Source organism: Tachypleus tridentatus, chromosome 8 (assembly GCF_004210375.1).
Source record: "Tachypleus tridentatus isolate NWPU-2018 chromosome 8, ASM421037v1, whole genome shotgun sequence".
In the NCBI taxonomy this organism is placed as follows: domain Eukaryota; kingdom Metazoa; phylum Arthropoda; class Merostomata; order Xiphosura; family Limulidae; genus Tachypleus; species Tachypleus tridentatus.
This window is the reverse complement of record NC_134832.1, coordinates 112,140,987-112,159,961: the sequence shown is the minus strand read 5'-3', so window position 1 is coordinate 112,159,961 and position 18,975 is coordinate 112,140,987. Positions and strand designations below refer to the sequence as shown.

The window sequence follows — 18,975 nt, the reverse complement described above, 5'->3', positions numbered from 1 at the left end:
GTTTGTCACTCCAGCCTTTTTGATCTCAGTTAAGCATAGGCATTGTTGTTTACAAAGCTGTAAAAAAATTACAGTTTCATCACTGTAAACTTTGTTGCAACATGAACATTATCTGTTTGCCTTGTAGCAAGCAAAACGTCACTAATGTCTAATCTATACCTTTCCTTACGTATAAGATATGTTTGCCAAATTTATTTATTGATAAAGTACTATATGTAAAAATGGAACAAGTTCAATACAGCTATATATTGATTTTTCAGGCCCCAATTTTAAAAATACAAGTTTAAACATTATAAAATATAATCTTTATTTTAGTTCACTTTTACAGTAGGGTAAAATAATTTAACTATTATATTATATATATGGTGTACACTGAAATTATCGTCATCTATTACGAAATTAGTAAATAATATTGGCAATTTTTTTCCTGGAAAAATGAATAACTATAATGATTTATGATAATTGTTTGAAATTTTATATTCACATATTGTGTTGTTTTTATTTGTAAAATTGAACATTATCTCTAATTTGTTTTTCATATTTTCGAAGCATTTTACTTTTTTAGCATAATAAAAAGAAAATCAGCTCCAACACACAAAAATGAAAATAGATATATTACTAAGTTTTAAAGAATTAAAAAAAAGAATCTGGAATTTGAACTTGATTTACAAGGTAAACTTATCAAGGTGAAGAAAAAGTTTGTTATAATAAACTTTCCAAAAGAAAGAAGTACATCGCGATCTCAAAAAGACATTAGACATTTTCTTATCGTCTCTTTCCGCCGGTCGATCATTTTCGAGAATCGTTAAAGTGGAAAGGTCATCGAGTGAGGCAGAATTACTGACAGAAACACCCACATGTAACAAATGTATTGGCTGTCGCACACAGGACACCTTTATTGATCGGATAAGCGCTTGAGAAAACTCGAAGCTTTCTCGATTATAAACAAAATATTTTTGTTCACGGTTATACCAATGACGGGTCAGCTGATTACCGAAATACGTGGGGAGTGTGAAACACTCCTGACAAAAGGAGATAATTTAGTATGATGTGAGGTCATTTTTCCAGATAACATTTCCTCGCAAAAAATTACTTTTAATCACCCAACTCTCATAACCTTTATTGGAATCGTTTTTGAAAGACACATTACTTGCTGGTATTCGAATAAAAAAGAACGTATCTCATCAACATTGTCACCTCTTTTACTGGAGGGTAAAACAATTCCTCTTAACATATTGTAAAGAAATCAGAGTATTATTACACTACAGCCACCCCATTTAGTGGACGGCAAAACTCCCTGTTAATCCGTAGTTAAAAGATCATAGCATACAAATATCATCGTCACCCCATCTCGCGGAGAGTAAAATTCCCTTTTAAGCTATCATTAACATATCAGAAATAACTCACACCTTTGCCACCGCATTTAGTGAGCGGTAAATTTCCACTTAAAACATTCTTAAAAGTTTGTTTGTTTGTTTTGGAATATCGCGCGAAGCTACACGAGGGCTATCTGTGCTAGCCATCCCTAATTTAGCAGTGTAAGACTAGAGGGAAGGCAGCTAGTCATCACCACCCACCGCCAACTCTCGGGCTACTCTTTTACTAACAAATAGTGGGATTGACCGTCACATTATACGCTCCCACGGCTGAAAGGGTGAGCATGTTTGGTGTGACGAGGAGTCGAACGCCTTAACCCACCTGGCCATGGTGGGCCCCTTTCTTAAAAGAGCGTTATAAAGCTCAAGACACAAAACTATTTTTACCTCTCTCGGTACTAGAATATTTTTAAACGCTAGTTTCTTGCTTTTTCTTTATAATTTTTTAGTTTCCATTAGCTTTCTAATTTCATAACATTTTGTGTTTGCCATGCTCGTATGTGTAACGAACATGTTGAACGTTTTAGTTTACAGGACAACACGTATGTTTAGTTTTTAAGATACTTTTAATATTTTTATGTCAAATTAGCTTCATTGTATACCATTTAAATGTATGGCATGCTACTTTATATAGGACAACATACAATACATGTCATATAGTACTACGTATACATCACATTAGACAGCACCTCATATACGCATGTGAGTTTCCGTTTTGCATATGTAAGATGTTAAGAGAAACTCCATATTTAAAACAACCCTATCTGAAATCTATTTGACGAAGAAGAATCATATGTTTTATTCAGGTAAATGTAGACGTTTTTTTTTTTACCTGGTAAGGAAATAATCATATTGCTTATTGATAGACATAATTTCACTTTACAAAATAAGCAGCATAAATCGCATGTTAAATTATATTTGTCGTTTGTTAGAATTATACAAATTTCTTATAGGAGTGAAAACGTGCAATGAATTTTTGACTTAAAAAGATAATATCTTTAAAATAAACAAATGAATCAACTTTGGCTTTAACATTTCAGCTCCATTTCATAAATTCTTCAGAACGAGAGAAAAAAAAAGAGCGTATTTAAACTATGATGTAGGGAAATTAAAACTAACTCTTATCTCTGTTCAACACATAGTTCTTAGCTTCTACTTTGTTTAAAACGATAAAATAATTAAAGTATAATTTGTTTAGAGAACTTAGTGAGCATGCGATGTAAATACTACGATAGCCCCTTTGTACTCAAGGATGGAAAATTCATGGATTTTTACTTTGTGTGATAAAGATTCAAAAGGCGAATTACCAGCTCCAGGTAAGGTATCAGTGCTGAATTTTACATCTCGTCCTGTCTTTGTTCATGAAAGAGAAGTAAGCTGGGTAAACATTGCGAGCAACCGTAAGACGAGATTATTATAGACACCAGCATGTCTTCTTTAAATCAGTATTAAGTTACACCTTACATTCGTGTTTTAGGTATATATTGATTAGAGATAGACTTTCATTTATGCTGCCTTAAACTGAATAGCACGAATGTATTTAGAATACATATAGAATAAGTGAACATAATAAGAGAACTAACCACAAATATGGCTTACAAAACTATACGTAGAACCATATCTGAATAAACAAGTTATACCTATTAACTTCGACCACTAATAATAGCCTCAAGCATAAGATTCTAGCTGGTTTATATATTGAAAAGCTGTTATTTTACATAAAACACAACACATTTTCTTATCCTATACAGGTTATGTCTAAGCTAAAATTCAAACTCGAATTTTGTATATATTTTCGAGTTTCTTTATCTCTCGAGTTTCTGTTTGTTACAAAATCATTGGTTTCCAACAAAGTTCTTTTTTGAAGAAATTCCATTGATGATTCTTATTTTTTATGTGGTGGCATTATCTTACAGGAATGTCGCTATTCTACAGATATTAATTATAATTGTTTGAGAGAAGATTCTATTAGAAAACGTGGTCTTCTAGAAGAAACTGATTTTCAGGGCAAGTGTTATTCTTATAATAAATATTATCAACGTTCCCTGGAAGGTTTACAATCCCAAGAAAACTTTTCGCTTACAAAAGTGCCACAAATAATTTTCATGAAAATATATATATATATATATATACATATATATATGAAGGTAAAGGTATCACAAATACATTTTCATGGAAACAAATTCTTGTTCAATGCTTTTCTGTTATGTTATTATCGCAAATGATTTTCAGGGAATAAAATACTATGAAGAGATCCTTCATCCAAAGGACTGTCGAAACGATTTTCAGAACAGCTAATTAGTTTGAAAAGTTCTTGTTCTATAATATCATCACTGGTAACTTCTGTTCAAAGCGAGGAGCGAGCTATCTAAATATTAATCTAGTAATAAATATATTTGATTGAATATACCAGTCTAACTAGCAGTAGCAGTAAACAATGCCACAAAACAAAAACTCACAATGATTAGAATATTAAATATATATTCAACAGTAATCCTTATAGTTTTATAGTTTCTTATGAGATTCGACAACCTCATTCAGTATTTAGTAATTTAAGCAAATTAATTAAAGCAAATTACTAAATACATTTGTTCCAACTAGGCTCAACCAAAAATGCATAAAATAGTTATTTTAATAGAAAATGCACATATATGTGTGATGCATTTATTAAACATTTTAACCAATATCGTTAATGAAATGTATACCAAAGGAAGAATATACTATAATGATTTCAGCTCGTGTAACTAGCCGTTAGATTCATGAATTGTCACCGATTCCTTGTGTCTTGAAAAGCATAACATTAGTATACGTAAAACATTATAAAATCCTCCGTAACAACGTCTTATAACCAATGAAAGATCATTAAACGGGTTCAGTGTTGCGAGCTTTAGAGTGATTTAATATTTAAGATATATTATTGCGTCACGTGTTACTGTTTAATCATAGAGTCGGTACATCAGATAATCCTGCACAGGAGAACTTATATCTATAAGGGAAATCTCCCTTTATAAGATTTTTGCAACTTCTCTGCGAGGGGAGAGGAAGATTATATTCTAAATAAATATTATAGAACCTATATAGGCAATGTATAGATACAACACTGTTACAAACATTTTCCCGGGAAACCTATTTTCTAAAGGGTGCTCATCTTTTACAGAATTCTCCCAAATGATTTTCAAGAGAGCTATCCCCGTCACACTGTACACTTTCTCTATTAGTTCGTTGTTCTTTTCTTTATATTACCTCATGACAAGAGATTCTCTAATTCTAAGCTGGAATTATTCTCATGGACGGGGAAGGAAGTGTAATAAGCTAAGGTAAAGACAACATCACATTTGTTCAGACAGTAGTTGGTGATACTATTGGTGCTGTAGGTTTTAGCAATATGGTGTTCTATTATTTAAACTGAGATATAGTGGTAGGACTGGTATAACCATCTGGGTGTCGTGAGTTCGAATCACCGTCCCACCAAACATGCTGATTCTTTCAGTTGTGGGGGCATTATAATATGATGGTCAACCCCACGATTAGTTAGTAAAAATAGTAGCGCAAGAGGTGGTGGTGGGTGATGATGAATAGCTTTCTTACCCCTAGTTTTACACTGCTAAATAAGGTAAGGCATATAGCCTCCGTTTAACTTTGCGCGAAATTCAGAACTATCTTCTAGTGGTTGATCCAATACATCCTTAGTTGCAACTCGAGCATATGAATTTATGTACTTTTACTGGACTATTCTGTAGATATTGTTTGTCATTAAAGGTAAAGAGCCCATTCAAGCTACCATGCTTTAAAGGCACATTTCAACTGGACTTGTGCATAAGACTGTTTGATATATTTTTAAATTCCCCTCTGAGTCAAAGGAGTTTTGATTTCCTGACATTTTAAACATTCTGTATAGCATAATTGTAGCAGGTTTTCTTTAAAGATTGGAGATACAAAACTTCCAAACTATGACAATGTCCAGAAAAAGTAGGCTTAAATGTGTGTGTGTGTGTGTATATATATAGACAGAAATACTAAGTTCACTTCCACAGGGTACCCAAAAGTGTTCTGTTTTAAGAGTAACTTAAACTTAAAATTAAGAGCAACAAATATTTTTGGTTCTTGCTAATGAAATTGATGTGACATACTGTGTTGCAGTTTATAAAAAGCATAATTCGCCTCGTAATTTACGGCATGCGTATATTTTACTGACGTCATCACAGTACAAGATGCAACTTTAAGCATCTTTCAGTGACGTCTTAACCCACACAACACTACTGTACAGGGGTGGAATGAATAAAACACGCGTCCCCTACAGGCGGTTTTCGGACCATTTGGGGAGCAATGATGGTAAGCATGTCTTCTTTATATAAGACACGAACATCTGAGACTAAGAGTTTATTATTATACTGATTTACAACAATAAACATAATGTTTGGATGTTTATTATTTAAACGCTGGAGAAATTAATTAACTGACTCAATAGTGTTAAACACCACAAACGTATCACCAACGTATTTGCTGTAATGCATGGGAATAAAATTATTCAGGACAGAAAAGTTATCAAAGTCTGAAGCAAGGTTCCATTAATTTGTTTATATATTTTACGGTTAAACATAAAATGTGAGTATTTCGTTGCATAATATAAAAGTATTTTGAAGACAAGTAGAATTTCATTCTCAGCAAACACAAGACCAGAACAAAGACCAATGGTTGTATTTAGAGATATATTTGTTAAGAGTGACTCGATATTAGAGGTACCACAATGAACATCGACATTAAAATGTGTCTGTTTTAAACTACTGGCATTTTAGATACAAACAGAACATTCATATATTCATTTTGTATAAACTCTTTCAAAAACAGAGTCATAAATCTTACTAATGGATTGTTATACGTAGGTGTATACACTAGAAACAATTGACGCAACCATAGATTTCTGTTTGTGAACTCAGGTAATCCATATTAAACCACACTGTAAATCAGTTAGTCTAATCAGTTAGTTATTTTATGCGGTGATCAAAACTGTTTTGTTACACTCCTGTCCTGAACGTTTTGAGCCTATGTGTTCCAAAACTTATGTTGATGATACTGTAGTGTTTTAGCAATGTTGAATCGTTTAACGAATTTCTCCCGTTTTTAGATGGTAAAAATCTCAGTATAAAGTTTACTGTTGAAAATCAACAAAATAACAATATTTTTATGTATTCACACCCTAACCACGTTACATTTATACATTTATAAGCCTACCTTCACTTTATTTATATTTTAAAAATATTATCCCTTTAATATTGAAAATAAAAATTCAATTGAAATTTTTTATTCAGAGCGCTTACAGTACTAAAAACTCAACATGTTTTGAAGTAGAAGGTGATGTGTTTGTAGGTAAGTACAAAGCTACGTATTCTGCTAAATATGCTTTGATTAACAGGGGTATCGAACCTCAATTTCTAGCATTATAAGTTTGCAATAATTGTTAGCATTAAACAAATGCTTAGAAATAAGTATCCCTTTTTCTTTCCACAATAAAATAGATCACACAATAATGAAAAACTAAATACTCTCCCCCGCTGGTACAACGATAAGTCTATGGATTTACAACGCTAAAATCAGGCGTTCGATTCCCCTCGATGGACTCATTAGATAGCTCAATGTGGCTTTGCTATAAGAAAACACACAAACTAAATACTCCCATTTGTTTTACATTGTTTCAAATAAAACCGTTACGTTAACTATACATTACCTAGGCACTAATTCTTACGTGATTAGCAATAAAGTTATCTGACAGTTCAGTTGAAATGTGTCTTTAAACAGAGTTTAGGCTAAAAAATCTCTCCAACTTTAAATACAAACTACATCTGTTGAAAACTTCTTTAATGTATGTGAATTCATGATGTCAGATCTGTAACTAAGAAAGTATTGGATAACCAACTAAAAGAATTAAAGAACGCTGTAACACTAAAACCTACAACATCAGTACTTTACTAGTCACTTTTTAAAACCTACATCATCAGTAGTTTACTAGTCACTTTCTAAAACCTACAACATCAGTACTTTACTAGTCACTTTCTAAAACCTACAACATCAGTAGTTTACTAGTCACTTTCTGAAAGAATGTGTTTTGCCCACCTTCGGTTTCTTCCAAGTCATTCTCCATTTCCGGGAAGAAATCTTTCTTATGATGCTACAATCTCTTGTTGTTAAGCTGGAGAAAATCAGCTTATAAATAGAAGATTACGCACTGCCACCACACCTTTAACTGCGAAAATGTAAATAAAGAATATAACATTAACTTCAATCGCTCTAGAAAACTTACAAATGATTTTCAGAGATATTTATGCAACGAGAATCGTCTTTTTTTCTAGAGTTTTCACACCATATTTTTCAAGGAAAGCTTATATCCCTAAAGATATAAATCACAAGCGTGTTTTTAAGAAAATTTAAATATTCGCGGGTTTCCTTTCTTTACAGAATATCGCGAATGTTTTCAATAAGACTTTATTTTGGCAAAAGTGCTTTCTCTCTGAAGAAATTTTAAGTTACGTATAAAAAATCATAGTGACACCACTTTATTACGTGAAAGTTTGAAAACGAACAACATTTTTAATACATAAACGCTAGAAGCAACTGTATTACGTATAAAAACCGAACTTCCATTTATTATCACATTATTCTTTAGGGCCCGGCACGGCCATGTGATTAAAGCACTCGACTCTTATTCCGAGGGTTCGCATCCCCGTCACACCAAGACATGCTCGCTCTTTCAGTCGTGGGGTGTTATAATGTGATGGTCAATCCCACTATTCGTTGGTAAAAGAGTAGCCCAAGAGTTGGCGGTGGGTGGTAATGACTAGCTGCCTTCCTTCTAGTCTTACACTGCTAAATTAGGGACGGATAGCGCAGATAGCCCTCGTGTAACTTTGCGCGAAATTAAAAAAAGAAACAAGCATTATTCTATATGATGACTTAGTTGAGGCTTTTCCAATGTATCCGGAACATGAAACGTTTTTATATAAAAGGACCATTATTATTAGACATTATCGTTCGTCGTAACGGTTTTAAAGAATACTAAGAAACTGTGTAGTAGCTTAAATATTTTTCTAATTTAATATGAATTGAAAAACTAAGAAATAAACGTATATGTTAGTAATATTTTTACAAAATAAAACACTTTCATCGAATAATTTTTCGAATACGTGTAGCGAATAAATTATGAAATAATAAAATATTTTTTAGTTTTTCCTTATATATATATATAAGGAAAACAATCACGATAACTACGTACAGTAAGTACAACAATATACAATATACCCATATTCAAGAAATGCTTTTTCTCCAAATAGGTTTATTTTGATTACTTTTTCCTTCATACTGACCAAAGATTCACGTTTTTACTTTGAGGGTTGGCTCCCTATGGGGTTGCAGTAATCACAAAAAGATTAATTCTTCTTAGAACTACATGAAGATATCAAGAAAGTCATGATCCTGTGACAAGATCTCTTGATGCCTTGTGGTAGTTGATAATCCTGTGTTATACATTTTACCTAATTCATTCTCCTATTCTGTATTTAAGTTGCTCATCAGGAAGATTATGTCTTGAGTATGTTTTAAGACCTGAAAGGCACATATCTTTATACTTACAAATGACAGTTAGCTAAATTAAAAAATATATTTTTAGTTATCAATTGGATGCCATTATCACAATAATTTCAATGTTTTCCAGCTTCCCATAAAAAATATATAAAGCATGGTTCATGAAAACTTCCATTAAGAGATCTTATTTTGGAGTTACATAGTTTTAAATTGATAAATAAATTAGATAAAATTAGCATAAAGTGTAATTACCTATATGCCAATTATCTTTGGGCAAAAGCTTATTGTGTATCTGGAATATCTGTTTATTATCTCTATCTTTCTATTCATCTATCCGTCTGTCTATTTATATGATGAGAAAGTATTCAAAGGAAGGTTGCTGACTTTCTAGTGTTACATTTGTTATAATTTTTAGCATCGTTTTTTAACCTACTTTAGGAAAGTTTGTTTAGCAGAGAAAGATTATTGAAAGTAGTCGCAACCGTTTAAATTAATTACTTGTTCAGTAATGATATTCAGCAACATAAAATGTCATAGACGCAAATGAAGCATATTTTCTAATTTATTCAAACGCACCAATAAACCAAAATTTTATCTTGTGTATAAATATATGTATAACTACGCCAAGATGATTAACTCTGGACGATAGTGAAAAAGTACATGTATATATATATATATATATTTCACAAAAATAAACTTTGCTTCATAACTCTTGTTGTAGGTACTAATTCAGTCTGATCATCCGACATGACGTTCAGGCTTATAAAAAGTACAGATTTACATGTCAACGATATAGCATTAATCATACAATTTAACAGTGTAAAATTATGATGATATTCCCGTATTGATATATTATGCAAATATTTTCGTTTTGAAAGCAAGGAGAACGATATGATTATCTCTTTAGTTGTAAACGTCAACTTAGTTTGATTAAGTTTGTGACTGATTTTTATTTGCGTCAATTAATTTTTCGTTTATGTTGTGTAGCAGATTTATTGTAATATATTTATTTTAATATTTACGTTTCTTTCCATTTGATCCATGTAACGAATATTGTTAAATGTGTATTACGCAAGTCCCGCTTGTTTTCTGAATTTATAGAAGATTCTCGAGAATAAGAATCAAGAATATATGTTTCGCGAAATCACTAGCGTATTTTCGAACATCTTTTAAACTTTCGAGAATCTCACCTAATGAATATATATAAGCTAGCCATCACAAGACGCCAAGAAACAGTAATAGAATATTGTTTGGTCACTACAGTCAGTATACTACTGTGTAAGTTTCTGAAGATATAATTGTGATAAACGCTTATTAATCCGAAAACTACAGATATTTGATCAGAAACTTTATAGATTTCGAACATTACAGATCGTTCAGCTTCAGTGAATAACTTAGGACGTTAGTATTTCTTCGAATACATTAAATATCTTCTCAGTCGGTAAAAAAAATCAGTTTATAAGCGGCGTGAGACCAACCTAGCTAGCTTGCTTAGGCGAGGCATAACAATATCAACTCGGAATTAATTTACTGGTCGTGAACCTGGACCGTCGACAAAATACTCAGTTCTAGAAGACTGAATATAGTTTATAAGTTTGTAAAACTATTATATGCAAACCAATATTTGTAATAACTATTTGTAATAACCATTATTACAAATTGCATTGTTATTTGTATATTAAAATACCATTGTGTAAAGAAAAAAACTGTGTGTATCAATCTTGTTGGAAAATATCATAAATTTGATACAAATCTAAATTCAGTTAATTTCTGAATTAGAATTAAAATTTCTGGCTATATAAAATCGTAATACATAACTTACGTAACATAATAAATGGGACTCGTCCGAGATAAACTATAATACGTAACAGATGTAATGCGCTAATGCATTTATATAATTACATTTCCACAGTTTCCATGAATCTTAAAAACAACAACAAATATTTAGAATATAATGTGATAATAACATCAATTATAATTTCTCTTCAAACTTTGTCAAGACGCAGACCATAACACAAAATATTCTGTATTTCGTAAGCTGTACACTTCCCAGTTATTTAGATGATACAGTTAGTCATTTATGAATATATTAAAGAGGGATACCCCTGCGCTCGAAGGTATTTAGAATGATCAAAAAGTTTATATATAAGATAACATAACATTATTCTAATAAATTTTCGTTGTAAGAAACTTATAAACAATTATATTAGAGCAAATTTTTGTAGCAAAGTAAATATACTTCGTTAATTGTATAAAACATCCCAATTTTAACAAAATAATATTTTGTTTCTTAAAAATTACTAATATGTTAAAAGTGTATTAAATCATGAAACACTACATGTATATAACATGCCAAACTACTTGGAAATGTGTCATGTAAGCAATGAACTGTCAAACGTTATGATATATATCTCTAAATCGAGTGTAACTGCCACAAGTCTCAACTATTTCGACCGATGGTTGTTTTTTGCGAAACTTATGTTTTATGCGAAAAGTCATGATCATCAGGCCTTGTCACTAAGACTATACAGCCATTCATAGTTTGTTCATTCTTAAGCTCGTTAAGGTACTAACGGTAGGCTACTACGAGATATCGATTACTAATGTTAGGGGAAGATAAAAAAAATGATGGAATTTCCTACAGACATTGAATGACAATGCTGAATGAAGCCTGATCCGTTTTTCTTTTTTTTTTTTTTTTGAAAGATGATTCTCACAAGAAGGAGTCTATTGGTAAAGTTAACAAAAAACCTTGGCTACTTGCCTAAACCATACAACTGACGTCTATTATAACATTCGAAGAAATGATAGATTTCAGATTATTCCTAATTATGGTGTCTAACGATGAAGTTTTATATATATTTTGTTATTTGCAGTGAATTGATCCAAAGTATTGTCATTTCATTCGCAAGGATATATATATACGAACTCCATATTGTACTATCTATGTTTCATCTGCGTCAGAAATAATTCTTCAAAGTTGCCATCGAAACTAAACTATCCACTTAGGCTTTTTATGTGGGAGTATAAGGCTATATAACTTTACTATTAAACACTGAAGTCGTCTAATAATTAATGTAATAATCACATTCTAAAATGTTCCAATCCTTCTTTACAAAACATTGTGATCGTTTCAGTATTTTTCACATGTATATTTGAGAGGCGTAGAGATATGAAAACCAAATTAATACGATAGAATTATTAGAAACTGTTGATATATATTCAGACTTTGAGATCTACTATATCATTCAGTTGTACCATATAAACTGAGGTTTTTAAGCTGTATAAATTCTTTTTCTAATATTATGATTTTCACTTGATACAAACATGAGAAATAATTATCACTTAATTTAGAATAGAAAGAAGGTTTAATCAACATATTAAAGCTCATGAAAGGCTGAGTTATACATCTGATCCGTAAAAATCAACTCAATTTCTATAAAATCTCGAATTTAAATTTTGTAATAAACCTGAAGTTTCAGTTACTCTTCCAAAATCACTCTGCTGCATGTTGTTCAGAGAGTTTAGTTTTCACACAAAACTATAGATCCTCGATAAGTTCTAACTCTGCGCTTGAGTTCAAAGGATTTAATTTTCACATAGTAACTGAGATTTCTAGCCTGGTTTTAACTATGTGGTTGTCGTTCAGACAATGTAATCGTCACACAAAACTAAGGTTTTCTGTTGGGTTTTAATTTGTACTTGTCACTCAGAGAATCTAGTCTTCACTCGAAACTAAGGGTTTCTGTTGAGAATAGCTATGTACTTATCATTCAAAATATTTAAACCACACACCCGGCTAGATTCCTCGGTCAATTTTAACTGTGTTTGTCGTTCAGAGAGTTTAGTGTTCACACGGAGCTCAGATTCACTGTTGAGTTTTTAGTTACACTCACTGCCCTCAGTTACAAGATGCTCTGCCACTCTCTACTACTTTTATTAAAACACATCGCTGATTTTTATACAAAACTAATCTTGGTATTTTTATAATATCATGCTTCTCACGAACGAAAATGGTAAGTTAATAAGGGATATGATCAAACTAAATTACACTCCGGTTCAGTTATGATTTTACAAGATCAATCATGTTTTGTGTTTGGATGGTTTGCTTATTTATTCTTGAAGGATAAAAGCTTATTTCACGTGTAAAATTCAACAAAGAATGCACGTTCGATTTCCTAGACCATCAGTCTAGGACAATTTCTTTGCTATGATTTAGGGTATGATGCTCTTTCAAGATATCATTTTTTTAATAGAAAATTGATATAGCTCGATAAGACGTAGCTGTCACACATCCTACATACGTTCCTGTGTACATAACAGTTATGTAAGATAAAAATAAAAACTTGAACGGTATATTAACACAGACCTATTTTTTTCAACTAAAATCACAACACAAATCTCATAAGAGCAAACTAGTTGTGGATAAGATGGATATAAGGACGAGCTGCATTGTAAAATAAAAGTCCATTATTGGAAAAAGTTACAGGGACAAGTTTCAAATCAGGAATAGAGAAACGGCTCAATGGATTTGAACGAAAATCAATGGTAGATCTTTATTTATAATAATTTCCTACGTACAAAAAAAAAATCGGTTAGAATCAGAGAAGAATCAGGTTTAAGGGCAATTACTGATGTTCTAAACATATCGTGTTCATGTCTTAAAATAGTAGGCAAATTAAGAAACTGTGGATTCAAAAATCAAAGACATGTAAAAACAGTACTATCTTTTATCTTCCTCAAGTCACTGCCAAAAGAGAATTTTGTTTTATTACCAGAATCCATCAGTTGGGTTGTACGATAAGAGACATAAGTTTGTCTTAAATACTATTTACATAGACAGTGTAATGACTTTTTATGATTCTTATCATAATGATTTTGGGCCTATTTATTTTAAATGCTACGCCAGCTTTCAACGTATAAACCGTAACTTTTAACTTCCTATCTTTAATTTTACTTAACTTTTCTCGATTTCGTTTCTTTTTATATTGGAAGTGCTACTAATGTCATCATATTTAAACTTTCTATTGTTAAAAATAAAATTCAATCGTGTCATCTTGAAAACTATCGAGTTATAGCTCACCGGATTTTTCTTTTTAATGCAGGGATGAAGTATATTATCACAAGTTAATATATACAAAACTGCCAAAGCTAGCGAAACATTTACTTTGATCTATATCAGCATTGAACGTCGAAAACAAACAAGCACAAAAGTTAGAAGAACGTACTTATAGAAATATCATTTACTTTATTCAACGTCTTGTTCTATTCTAATAAAGTAAAAATACCATCAATTTATCAAAAGTAAATAATACGTAACAGAAATATAATTTTTCCCGGTCATTCCTATCACCAACAAAGACGGGATTCAAAACGGAACACTTACCGTATACATTGACCGTCGCCTCCTTACGATAAACTAAGTCACTCTCGTTCCTCAGCTGGGCGTTGCACACATATTTCCCGGCATGCTTAACGGTGGGACAAGTTAGCTGAAGCTTCCAAATCCCTTCGTCCGCGTGCTCCGTTACTATAGTAACGTTTGGTAATTCAGATGCATTCTCGTTGTTGAAAGACCACCAGACGTCAGAATCTTGAGCAGACGCGTCCACATGACAGGTGAGTGTTAAAGTTGAGCAATAGGCCACCAGAGGAGGCTCCACTTCGTGTTTCAAAATGCTTAAGGGTACTAACAAAAATTTACACGAGAGAGTTACTCATTAAACGCTATGATCAAATTAACTCTGTACGAATATTATATTTAAGAGCATAGACTTTATACATTTATAAGAGAAACTTTTGTGCATAAAGTTAAGAAATTCGTTTGTGAATAATGTGAACAATTAATGTGGCTTACGAAATGAAACGTTGCTACTCGGCATAATGTTTAAATAATATTTGTATTTGCTTAACCTAGTTTCAATAGTTTTATATCGTTTTGTATGTACAAATTCAAACTAACTTAGTTCGAGAATATTAATAATTCTACTTATATATGTAAGATGCACTAACGTAAACTACATTTATCGTCACTGGTTATGATATTTACAATATATATAAACTGTTCTTTCTCGTCTGAGTGTTTGCCTATAGCAACAAACTGGTAACCATCTTTCAACAATATTACTTTTGTATTGTAGATGTGTTATTGTACAGAAATATATGAATAATAATAACTTATCCGAATAACCGTTTGTAGTCGAAATGTGTTACAATGAGACATTTTAATAGTTATTGTTTGTCTCTTATGTTTCTGTATTTTATGTATTTTACTTCAGCAACAAGATAGTTAGCACTAGTTGAGCGCTAATGCTTACATATTAAGCAATTTGCTATAGCAACAGACTAGTGTTGAACATTTAACTATTGTCTGTAGACTATGATACTTTATAATCTGTAAGAGTTGTTATAGAAACATGCTATTAATTAGATATATTATAATGAAGTTATTGGTGGGAAAATTTGATGTTAGTCGAGCGTCACAATCTTAGCTTACATTCTAACTATATAACCTTGGACAATAGATGATAAAATAAAAATTGTCTATTTATATCTTTTGCTCCCATGTAATCATTTAGTATTTTTGGACGAAGACGAAAGAAATGAGTGCTGAGTGTAAGAGACACAGAGAAAACAATTTACATGAAAGAGTTGACTGGCCACAATACGTAATAAGTGCTACGATACACATAAGTGTCATTACTCTCAAGCCTACCTACTCTATGAATATGCAATTAATGCTCATCTTTTTTGCAGATTGTTACAGTCAACTGTAACATGAATAATGTATTTCTAGCCACAACACGTAGCAAGTGCTACAATGATACAGACAAGACAAGTGTCATTACTCTCAAGCCTACCTACTTTACGAATATGTGATTCATGCTCATCTTTTATGCAGTTTGTTACAGTCAACTGTAAACTGAATAATGTATTTCCGATCTCATTCTCTTAGCCCCCTTTTTTTATGGAATTGTAAAGTCTAACAAACAAGCGCTTGTGAATCGTAATCATTGAGTATTAAAGCGATTCTTGGATGTTTGTTTGTTTGTTTTTGAAATTCGCACAAAGCTACTCGAGGGCTATCTGTGCTAGCCGTCTCTAATTTAGCAGTGTAAGACTAGAGGGAAGGCAGCTAGTCATCACCATCCACCGCTAACTCTTGGGCTACTCTGTTACCAACGAATAATGGGATTGACCGTAACATTATAACGCCCCCACGGCTGGGAGAGCGATCATGTTTGGCGCGACGGGGATGCGAACCCGCGACCCTCAGATTACGAAGCGCACGCCTTAACGCGCTAGGCCATGCCAGGCCCCGATTCTTGGATAAAATATAAACTCACTTACTAGTACATGCTGGTATTCATGCTTATATTGACATGCGTTTTGTTTACGCTAGCATTGTATTCACAGTACTTTAGAATATACTTTAAAACAGGAGGTTGAACAAACATGGAATTTTAAATTATCATTACAAATATTACATGTATAACATTTATTACCGGATGATTAAACATATTTTGGATAAACTAAAGGGTTAGTTGTTATTTACCGAAAAGCTACATAATAGATTATACGTACTCTGACCTAAATAGGTATGAAAGCCCGATTTTTAGTGTTGTAAGCTTACCGCTAAGCTAGTAAGAGGCTTACAAACCAAAATAAAAAAAATGATTAATAAATTTCTAGTAGAGTGATGAATATTTTATTTTATTTTTACATGTCTAAACATCTATAATATAGTTTCCTCTACATTGTTAAGAAAGAAACAAATAACTCTATTGAAACTGGTCAAAATGTCAAATCCTGATAATTCATAAAACTGAACTATTTTTCTAATTATTAACAAATGAAATATTCTATAAATGTTATGCCTTTTTGTAAAACAATGACCTTCAGTAATACATTAATACATATTATATTAATAAAATTGTAGGTAGGAAAACAATGGTTTATGAGCATAAGAAACAGTTTTATTGATTGTGAATCATGTTATACGTTTCGACAGAAAACGTACCTGTCTTCTTCACGCAGGCAATGTAAGGGTTACATATCGTTATAAGACAAAAGACAGAGGAATTAAAAGTGACGGAAGTATTGTCAGCATGTGACAGGACATAGTTAAAGGTTAAGTGTATGTATAAAATACACTTGCCAAATACGGGTGATGTTGCTAAGGTCGTTTTCACAGTTCAGTAAGAATTCGTTGGCAGATATCTAAAAAACACCCTTACATATGTGACCTTGAAGCTCTTTGCGTCCGATTTCTAAGGAACGTGACTGTTTTTCTATGGATTTCTTACCATATTCACGTGGGATACTGTATATGCTTTATTTTTGTTTCTTTAGAAGGTATTATTTTGGGTTATGTGAGGGTGTGAAAAGAGTTTTTACATCAATGCTCAAATTATGTAGCAGAATAGCAATTGCAATAGCAATTTCTGGCACAAAAGGGAAAGAAACAAATTTGTTATGTTTTATGTTGTTGATAGGTGAAAGGTTAGAGTTAAGTTGTATAGCACGATTTACGTAGGTGAATTAATAGAATATTTTCTGTAATAGGTAGAGATTAGATTTTATGAGTAACGGTATTATGACGGAATGGAGATTTCTTTATACACTGCTAATAATTTTATTTTCTTCGTAATCTGTATAACAAAACTAAAAGAATATTTCGTAATATTTCACAGTAATTTAACACATTCTAACCTGCTAAAAGTACCCTAACACACCTGGAAAATTCATGCTAAGCCTTTAGCAGTATATTTACTCGACTAAAGAAGGTAGTGAATATATATATAAAGGCGCAGCAGACATTTATAGTACAATATCTAGAAACACTTAGCTCAAGCCGAAAGTGCTACAAAATTGTTAAAAACATTTAAGTTTTACGATTATGAACAGGTGTCGAAAATCGTCTGGACACCAATATTACAGTGACTGTACTCTATACAGTGTGGTTATAAACAAACACCATCAATTTACGGCGTAACATGCTCTTCATTAATATGATAATTCCAAAGACCCAAGATATGTAAATCTTACAACACTTCTGAAAATGTCCAGTACTGCATTCTTAGTGTTCGAGTCAGCCAGCACTGGAATTTACTGACTGATCGCGAATGTTGATGAGGTAGTCGAAAATGGCTTTGTAAATAGGCAGGTGAATAATTTCGTGACGGTTTTATACTGCGCATTAGACGAAGGACTTAACTGTGAATTATCTGCATATCTGAACGTTATAAACAACAAGCTATTTTAAATGGAGAACTTACAGCACTATGGTGGTGTTTAATTAACAGGCCACTGAGGTGTACCAGCCAAATAATAGTACTTTGAGCAAAAAAAGTCCTATCATTGATTTGGAAACAAGAGTATAAGTGCAAATTCAAATTAAGTTATCAATATTTGTTAATATATTTACTTTTACAAATGTTACATAGCGTTTAAGAATTCAGAGTGGCAAGTTCTCTCATATTTGTCTTACATCAGCTCAGCTATTTCTACTAGGATTTTAATTCCGTTCAGCACTGTTTTCCAAATCTAATCATTCTGTTGTTTTTATTTTGCTTGTTCTTCTCATTTAAGTTAAAGAACCAAAAAAGGATTATAAGTAGTAAAAATTTACATTTACCTAAAAGAATATCACATTAAAATTGCTGTTTTTTCTCTTGCTCATTATCAATGGCTCAACGATAAGTCTGATGGCTTGTAACCTTATAAATCAGATTTTTATACTCGTGGTGGGCAGAACACACATAATCCATTGTGTAACTTTGTGCTTAACAATAAAAAACGAAATAAAAACTGTTTTTATGGAATTATTTTTCTTGATGACGCTTTTATTGGCGAAACCTAGACAATAACGAAAGAAATATTTGTGAAATATTTGTCTTTGGGAAAAGGGCTGACGAAAGCTTTTTTCCTTCTTTTGTCTTGTTTTTTATTAGTATTTCATACATTTCCAAAAACATATTTTCATATTATTTCAGAGATAACATTTAAAGCAGATATTAGAAAA

General features: G+C 31.9%; 1 protein-coding gene and 1 long non-coding RNA gene across 6 annotated transcripts in view; one reads left to right on the top strand and one right to left on the bottom strand.

The window, feature by feature from the left end:
• LOC143223218 (tyrosine-protein phosphatase 69D-like) overlaps positions 1 to 18,975 on the bottom strand; it is a 337,627-nt gene that overhangs the window by 201,286 nt on the left and 117,366 nt on the right. For all 5 annotated transcript variants that reach the window (XM_076450864.1, XM_076450865.1, XM_076450868.1 and 2 more), the window contains one exon: positions 14,338 to 14,640. In XM_076450864.1, the coding sequence (XP_076306979.1) occupies positions 14,338 to 14,640 (303 nt within the window). The remainder of the gene's footprint in view (positions 1 to 14,337; positions 14,641 to 18,975) is intronic.
• The window catches only part of LOC143223222 (uncharacterized), a 114,673-nt gene that overhangs the window by 34,644 nt on the left and 61,054 nt on the right, over positions 1 to 18,975 (top strand). The window lies entirely within an intron of this gene.